Source organism: Anomaloglossus baeobatrachus, chromosome 8 (assembly GCF_048569485.1).
Source record: "Anomaloglossus baeobatrachus isolate aAnoBae1 chromosome 8, aAnoBae1.hap1, whole genome shotgun sequence".
NCBI classification, from domain to species: domain Eukaryota; kingdom Metazoa; phylum Chordata; class Amphibia; order Anura; family Aromobatidae; genus Anomaloglossus; species Anomaloglossus baeobatrachus.
The window spans coordinates 56,631,579-56,640,963 of NC_134360.1; the positions used below are offsets into that span (position 1 = coordinate 56,631,579).

Consider the following 9,385-nt stretch of genomic DNA (forward strand, 5'->3'; position numbering starts at 1 on the left):
CATCGCTTTAGTGATATCGTAGCGTGTAAAGCAGCCTGTAGTCCTGAGAAGTCTGTGGATCCTGGCAAACACCTCAACACACGGCCACTGAATGATCATAAAAGTCCCTGGTGGATGTGGATTGATCCAATGAATTAATATACAGTCATCACCTGGAGCCACCACCCTCTATCCAGCAGCGGACCACAAGGTCTAAGAACAGAAGCCGAAAGCAGCAATACACATGACATAGTACTAAAAATGTGGTCAGACTGCATTATACTCCACAGCTGCACTCACTATGTACTGATACTCAGTAACTGCACCAGCAGAATAGTGAATGCAATGATGTAATATACAGCATGTAACTAACTCAGGATCAGCATAGGATAAGTAATGTATGTACACGCTGATTCCACCAGCAGAATAGTGAGTGCAGCTCTGGGGTATAATACAGGATGTAACTCAGGATCAGTATAGGATAAGTAATTTACACAGTGACTGCACCAGCAGAATAGTGAGTGCAGCTCTGGAGAATACATTATTGATCCTGTATTATTCTCCAGAACAGCACTCACTATTCTCCTGGTGGACTCACAATGCACATACATTATTGATCCTGTATATACATTGTGAGTCCACCAGCAGAATAGTGAGTGCAGCTCTGGAGAATAATACTGGATGTAACTGAGGATCAGTACAGAATAAAGTGATGTATGTACATAGTGAGTGCAGCTCTGGAATATCATACAGGATAGGTTGGTGAGTTTCCCTGCTACATTCTGGTCAAAGTTTGGACTTTTCGGACTCCATCCCTTTGCTCCTGCATATGCACTACACCCATGATGAAAAGTTTTTTTTTTCTGGGTCAGACATACACAATTGAATACTTTTCAAAAAAGTTTAATCCAGACAGAAAAATATGAACATTTACATCCCCGGATCAGAAAATGAAAATCCTCCAAGAGGGAAGGAAAAAAGAAAAAAAAAAGAAAAAGTTCTTTCCCGAGGTCCAGCTGATCACCGCCCCCCCCCCCATGCGGAGCAGCCGGAGACGTCTCCAGTGAGTTCGTCTCTGCCCAGGTTTCGTCTCCCGTTGCACATAGATGTACGGGAGAGTCCTCCATTGTGATGGCACATCCCATATAAAAGTGCTGCCCCCGATACTTTTTGGTAGTGTTACGGGAGGATATGGAGTAGAGGGAGGGAAGGTGCTGGGAGCGGAGCTGGCGGACAGGTCACATGGGGCGTCTGAGGGGGTCCACCGTGCAAACAATGTAATACCAATAGTGATGGTGGCGGCCCCTGCAGGACGTGTAGTGTATCCATATCCTGCTCCTCCAGGAGGTTGCACCGTGTTGAACAGCGGCCGACCGATAGTGGGCAGCGCCTGCAGGTGGGTTATACCATGGGTGATGCTGCTGCACTCGGCTCCTGAGCTGCTGGAGTATCTGCTTTACCACCAGTGCTGCTACTGAAGGACGTCTCATGTGACACATCGTCGTCTTCTTCCTCCTCCTCCTCTTCCATGTTCGGCCAAGATGTCTGGTCTTCTACTCGCTTCAACCGCTCATTCAGTGCCTTCAGAGCCAGCTGCCTGCAGAGGACGAGAGGAAAAGTCAGGACGACCACCCGCTAGCATCACACACAAACCCAAACAGAGGCGTCACCAGGAACAGACACTGGTCTTGTACACCCAAAGGATGATAAATCTCAGGCTGCTGGGCTTCGCCTCACCCCACGGCATGTGACTAGAGGCTAAGATCTGGTGCAACAGCAGAAGTAACTGCAGCTCTGGAGGTGACTGGAGTATTAAACAATGTAATAACAGCATAGTGACTGACCTCTGGAGGATAAGACCTGATGTAATAGCATAATAGTGACTGCAGCTCTGGAGGTGACTGAAGGATAAGACCTGATGTAACAGCAGAATAGTGAGTGCAGCTCTGGAGGATAAGACCTGATGTAATAGCAGAATAGTGACTGCAGTTCTGGGGGTGACGGAGTATAATACATGATGTAACAGCAGAATAGTGACTGCAGTTCCGGAGGTGACTGGAGGATAAGACGTGATGTAGTAGCAGAATAGTGAGTGCAGCTCTGGAGGTTAGGACACAATGCAATAGCAGAATAGTCAGTGCAGTTCTGGAGGTTAAGAATGTAATAGCAGAATAGTGAGTTCAGCTCTGGAGGTTAAGAATGTAATAGCAGGATAGCGAGTGCAGATCTGAAGGTTAAGACACAATGTAATAGCAGAATAGTGAGTGCAGCTCTGGAGGTTAAAACACAATGTAATAGCAGAATAGGGAGTGCAGATCTGGAGGTTAAGACAATGTAATAGCAGAATAGTGAGTTCAGCTCTGGAGGTTAAGAATGTAATACTATTCTGCTATTACATTGTGTCTTAACCTCCAGAGCTGTACTCACTATTCTGCTGAGTACAGCTCTGGAGGTTAAGACACAATGTAATAGCAGAATAGTGAGTGCAGCTCTGGAGGTTAAAAATTTAATAGCAGAATAGTGAGTACAGCTCTGGAGGTTAAGAATGTAATAGCAGAATAGTGAGTGCCGATCTGAAGGTTAAGACACAATGTAATAGCAGAATAGTGAGTGCAGCTCTGGAGGTTAAGAATGTAATAGCAGAATAGTGAGTACAGCTCTGGAGGTTAAGAATGTAATAGCAGAATAGTGAGTGCAGATCTGAAGGTTAAGACAATGTAATAGCAGAATAGGGAGTGCAGATCTGGAGGTTAAGAATGTAATAGCAGAATAGTGAGTGCATCTCTGGAGGTTAAGACAATGTAATAGCAGAATAGTGAGTTCAGCTCTGGAGGTTAAGAATGTAATAGCAGAATAGTGAGTACAGCTCTGGAGGTTAGGAATGTAATAGCAGAATAGTGAGTGCAGCTCTGGAGGTTAAGACAATATAATAGCAGAATAGTGAGTGCAGCTCTGGAGTTACGAGACAGCAATAACAATAGTGAGTGCAGCTCTGGAGTTTAAGACACAATGTAATAGCAGAATAGTGAGTGCAGCTCTTGAGGTTAAGAATGTAATAGCAAAATAGTGAGTGCAGCGCTGGAGGTTAAGACAGTGTAATAACTGCAATTCTGGAGGTGACTGGAGGATAAGACACGACGTAATCACAATACAAGGCAGTGATGGGTGAGAGTTACATTTTCAGTATTTCTTAAGTTTCGAACTGCCTTTCGGAAAAGCAAAAGTTTTTTTTCATTTAAAGGGCCGGCATCCAGTCTGCTGCCAATACATATTTAATAATCAATCATTCTACAGCTTCTCAATAGACTGTGCTTTAATGTTTCATTTTCAAAACCTCTGCTTGCAGTCAGTGTAAAGATTGTGAAGCTGAGTTCACATTGTAGTTTGGTCTTATTGACTTTTCCTTGCAGTTTTATATAAAACCAGAGAGTCCTTACAACATTCTCTATCAGAGCAGCCACCACTGACCTCTAATAAACCCACCGCATCACAGCCACACAAGAGGGGCCGCGAGGGTTAGAGCTTCACCAGCCGCCGGTCCATGCTTTTTTCTGAGATCTTCTTGCTCCTTCTGTTTGGGGGGGAATTTACATAGAGCCCCTTCACTTTCTCTGCCAGAGCAGGAAATGCCCCCGGGGAGCGATGCCAAATCTTATTAATCATCCGCTGAACGGCTTCATGCACAAGAAAAGATCATCCCGACCGTGAACAGGAAACCCCGGGGCCCACCAGTAACTGCAATCATCGTCCACGCTCCACAGAGTGGCCTCCTTTCCTAGGAAAGCTGGGTGACAACCAATATTGCCGCCATTATAGCCCCCAGGGCACCTCCGCTCCATTGTCTTTCCTGCACCGCAGACAAGCCTTTCTGGTAAAGCCGGGTACACAGCATCCTGCGGCAGGTAATTGCCCATTTCTCAGTATTAATTACTTCTGCTTGCGGTCAATGAATGGAAACATTCTTGTTTATATTACAAAGATGAAAACCATCAGCACATGATGGCAAGCAGTAGTCACACATAATACGGGGGGGGGGGGGGGGCAACATGACATTATGGAATTACCAGTCATGTAATTGGCTTTGAGGGTTCATTACAATGTATCCATCCTCTAAGTGGAACGGACCGATACACTGTAATGAGCGATCAGGATAGATTTGCTCCTCTAGAAGTTTCTCTCCACAGTGTACATTGTAACAAACCCTCAGTTGGAATATAAAATATGAGATTTTTCAGTATCTATGTAACCAAAAATGTTTCAATTCATTGACAGCAAGCATAAAACTGAAAAGTAATGTTAAGTCTATGAGAAAATTGTATTCTTACCTCCTGCGTTCGGCATCTTGTGGGTCGGTGCCTGGTAAGCTGATGGTGATGGAGGATGGTGCCCCCACGTCGTATCTCTTGACGGCTCGCGGGCAGAGTCGCAGTTTCACCAGGCCGGCATGCGTGAGGGTGCCCAGAAGGGCAGCAGCGGGCTGCAGGGGCGCTGGGAAGAAGCTGGCAAATGAGAAATGGTCGGACATGTCTCCTCGGCCACGGCTGTGTCTCTGGTAGAAGCGTAGGTACACCCATCCGGACAGCAGCCCTAGACTGTAGCCCACCAGCATCTGCCCCGGGATCAGCCCGGCCACGGTCAGGACTATCGCCCCCAGCAATGTCAGCTGAGGAAGCAGCCGCACCCAGCGCTGAGGCTCCACCAGCCCGTCTCCAATCGTCTGTTTATGAGCCACCAAAACTGCGCCAGCAAAAGCTGGAAAGCCGTGGACTCGGGCAGAGAACAGGAAGTACAGGTCAGAGGTGGCAGCGTAGGCCACAAGGAAGAAGAGGGAGCTCAGGACCCCCACAGACAGACTGACCACCCCATAAAACAGGAGCAGCTCCGGGGCCCCCCACAGCGGCTCCAGCCGGCGACCAGCACCCAGCGTCAGCAGCAGATTGGCCAGAACGTCCCAGAGGTGCAGCTCCACCAGTCCATGTGTCACCAGCGTCCACAGCCACAGATTGGGGGGCAGCAGCAGTCCAGGGGTGACGGCCAGAAGGTGAGCGCTGTCCACCCAGAAGGAGAGAAGGTAAAGGAGGACGACAGCCCCCCACAGGCACTTCACCAGCACGCTGCTCCCGGACAGCGCCGACACCACGCGGTTAGCAGGGATGGAACGCAGCATGGCAGCACTGACCGGGCCACTAATATCTAAACTTGAGTTCACCCCGCTCCGACTGTGGCACCCCAAAATGCTCACCAGTCACTCAGCGCTAATCTACAAAACTACATATACGAGGGGAGCACCCCCAGTATGGGAAGTACAACTCCAGTCCTCCTGCCAGATCTGTCACTGCATCCTCTATAGAGGGTCCTAAAAACGGTAACACCCCAAAAAATGCCCCCCTATAGAGGGTCCAAAATAGTGTCTCCAAAAAACTGCACCCTATAGAGTCCTAAATTCAGTGACCCCCAAAAAAGTGCACCCTATAGAGGGTCCAAAATAAAGTCACCCCCAAAAAGTGCTCCTATAGAGGATCCTAAATACAGTGACCCGCAAAAAGTGCCACTATAGAGGGTCCTAAATACAATGACCCCCCAAAAAAGTGCACCCTATAGAGGATTCTAAGTGCAGTGTCCCAAAACTGCTCCTATAGAAAGTCCTAAATACAGTGACCCCCCCCCCAAAAAAATGCCCCCTATAGAGGGTCCAAAATAAAGTGCCCCCCAAAAAACTGCCCCCCTATAGAGGATCCTAAGTACAGTTACCACCAAACTGCTCCTATAGAGGGTGGTCCCAGATACAGAGTGACCCTATAAGGGAACCATAAAAGAAGCTGCCCCTATAGAGCCTGTGGGAGAAGCTACTGCAGGGCCTATTAAAAGCAAATAGCCCCTAAAGAGGGTCCCTAATACACGCTGCCCCCTATACTGCCCCCTACAGAGCCGCCCCTGTGCTGCAGCTTCCCCTGTAGAGTCCGCACCATGAACTTCCCGTACCGGGTCTCCCTGGTAATTTCTCCTCCTATTTCCGGCCCCGCCACCTGTGCCCCCCTACACTGGTCGCTTCGGTTCCGCCCCCGGTCCCCGCCGCTCTCCGGCTCCGGGTTCCGGCCTGTACGGGGGAGGCCGCCGGACACTTCCACCCGACAACGTCACCAGCCGCGCAGCGCACAAACAGGCAGCACGCATGCGCCGCCGCCGCCACCGCACAGACCTCTGGGAAGTGGTTGTCCTGAGGAGCGGCCATGGTGGAGTCGTGCGCATGTGCAGGGCTGAAGCGATGGTCAGAGCGGAAGTGTTATACAGTGATAGTGGCGCGGGTGTCATTGGGAGAAGGGGAGAGGTCAGGAAAGAGTAAAGAACTAGTTTCGATTCACTGCCAGTCAGCAGGAAGGGTGGAAATAATAAGCAAGTCTGATTCAAGGTTATTTTGAGAAAACTGGAAAATTCCTTTAATGTGCAGACCCAGTCTGAGGGCGTCCCTGTGCCTTTTTTCCTGTGTTTTTGCAGACTCCAGAACACTATCCCCCATTATTGTGCTTCCTCTTCATCCCATTTCCCACTCCCTGAATATCCAGTCCGCCGGGCGCAGTGTTCATCAAGGATGCCCATGACAAGAGAACCGGAATCCACAGATCACTGGGAGGTTTCGTGAGGCATCGCCAGAGTCCAGGAGGTCGCCCTGTCTACTAGTAGACCTCAGATGTTTGAGCATCTTGTGACCGCTGCAGCCAATCAGTGGACACAGATCTATGCCAGATCATCAGGTTATATCAACTGCATAATATATACAGGAGATACCCAGGTTATGCCAGCTGTACATATATAATTATATACAGGACATGCCCAGGTTATACCAGCTGTACATATATAATTATATACAGGAGATGCCCAGGATATACCAGCTGTACATATATAATTATATACAGGAGATGCCCAGGTTATACCAGCTGTACATATATAATTATATACAGGAGATGCCCAGGTTATACCAGCTGTACATATATAATTATATACAGGAGATGCCCAGGTTATACCAGCTGTACATATAATAATAATAATAATAATTTATTCATTTATATAGCGCTATTAATTCCACAGCGCTTTACATACATTTGCAACACTGTCCCCATTGGGGCTCACAATCTAGAGTCCCTATCAGTATGTCTTTCGAGTGTGGGAGGAAACCGGAGACCCCGGAGGAAACCCACGCAAACACGGGGAGAACATTCAAACTCCTTGCAGATGTTGTCCTTGGTGGGATTTGAACCGAGGACCCCAGCGCTGCAAGACTGCAGTGCTAACCACTGAGCCACCGTGCTGCCCATATAATTATATACAGGACATGCCCAGGTTATACCAGCTGTACATATATAATTATATACAGAAGATGCCCAGGTTATACCAGCTGTACATATATAATTATATACAGGAGATGCCCAGGTTATACCAGCTGTACATATATAATTATATACAGGAGATGCCCAGGTTATACCAGCTGTACATATATAATTATATACAGGAGATGCCCAGGTTATACCAGCTGTACATATATAATTATATACAGGAGATGGCCAGGTTATACCAGCTGTACGTATATAATTATATACAGGAGATGCCCAGGTTATACCAGCTGTACATATATAATTATATACAGGAGATGGCCAGGTTATACCAGCTGTACGTATATAATTATATACAGGAGATGCCCAGGTTATAGCAGCTGTACATATATAATTATATACAGGAGATGCCCAGGTTATACCAGCTGTACGTATATAATTATATACAGGAGATGCCAAGGTTATAGCAGCTGTACGTATATAATTATATACAGAAGATGCCCAGGTTATACCAGCTGTACGTATATAATTATATACAGGAGATGCCCAGGTTATACCAGCTGTACGTATATAATTATATACAGAAGATGCCCAGGTTATACCAGCTGTACATATATAATTATATACAGAAGATGCCCAGGTTATACCAGCTGTACATATATAATTATATACAGAAGATGCCCAGGTTATACCAGCTGTACATATATAATTATATACAGAAGATGCCCAGGTTATACCAGCTGTACATATATAATTATATACAGGAGATGCCCAGGTTATACCAGCTGTACATATATAATTATATACAGGAGATGCCCAGGTTATACCAGCTGTACATATATAATTATATACAGGAGATACCCAGGTTATACCAGCTGTACATATATAATTATATACAGGAGATGCCCAGGTTATACCAGCTGTACATATATAATTATATACAGAAGATGCCCAGGTTATACCAGCTGTACATATATAATTATATACAGGAGATGCCCAGGTTTTACCAGCTGTACATATATAATTATATACAGGAGATGCCCAGGGTATACCAGCTGTACATATATAATTATATACAGGAGATACCCAGGTTATACCAGCTGGACATATATAATTATATACAGGAGATGTCCAGGTTATACCAGCTGTACATATATAATTATATACAGGAGATGCCCAGGTTTTACCAGCTGTACATATATAATTATATACAGGAGATGGCCAGGTTATACCAGCTGTACATATATAATTATATACAGGAGATGCCCAGGTTTTACCAGCTGTACATATATAATTATATACAGGAGATGCCCAGGGTATACCAGCTGTACATATATAATTATATACAGGAGATACCCAGGTTATACCAGCTGGACATATATAATTATATACAGGAGATGTCCAGGTTATACCAGCTGTACATATATAATTATATACAGGAGATACCCAGGTTATACCAGCTGTACATATATAATTATATACAGGAGATGTCCAGGGTATACCAGCTGTACATATATAATTATATACAGAAGATGCCTAGGTTATACCAGCTGTACATATATAATTATATACAGGAGATGGCCAGGTTATACCAGCTGTTCATATATAATTATACAGGAGATGCCCAGGTTATACCAGCTGTACATATATAATTATATACAGGAGATGCCCAGGTTATACCAGCTGTACATATATAATTATATACAGGAGATGCCCAGGTTATACCAGCTGTACATATATAATTATATACAGGAGATGGCCAGGTGATAGCAGTTCCACATAAATAATTCCATACAGAATCCAGGCTCCTCGCCTCTTCTCGCCCTACTACCTGCACCAGTGACACTATCTCCTTAAATCTCTCACCCCAGCTGTCACCACTCACCTAACTAAAATATTCAATCTCTCTCTCCTCTGGTGTCTTTTCGTCCTCCTTCAAACATGCCAGCATACACCCATTACTTAAAAAAACATCCCTGGACCATAATTGTGCCGCTAACTACAGACCTGTCTCTAATCTCCCATTCATCTCCAAACTCCTGGAACGCTTGGTCCACTCCCGTTTCATCCGCTATCTG

At 45.8% G+C, this 9,385-nt stretch overlaps 1 protein-coding gene across 1 annotated transcript; it reads right to left on the bottom strand.

Moving 5' to 3' along the window:
- Positions 1-866: 866 nt before the first annotated feature.
- TMEM115 (transmembrane protein 115) lies at positions 867-5,655 on the bottom strand. Its single transcript, XM_075321642.1, has 2 exons — positions 4,305-5,655; positions 867-1,576 (listed from the first exon to the last, which is right to left on the bottom strand). Exons 1-2 carry the CDS (start codon positions 5,144-5,146, stop codon positions 1,381-1,383), a joined length of 1,038 nt encoding a protein of 345 aa, XP_075177757.1. The 5' UTR covers positions 5,147-5,655; the 3' UTR covers positions 867-1,380.
- Between the last annotated feature and the right edge of the window lie 3,730 nt (positions 5,656-9,385).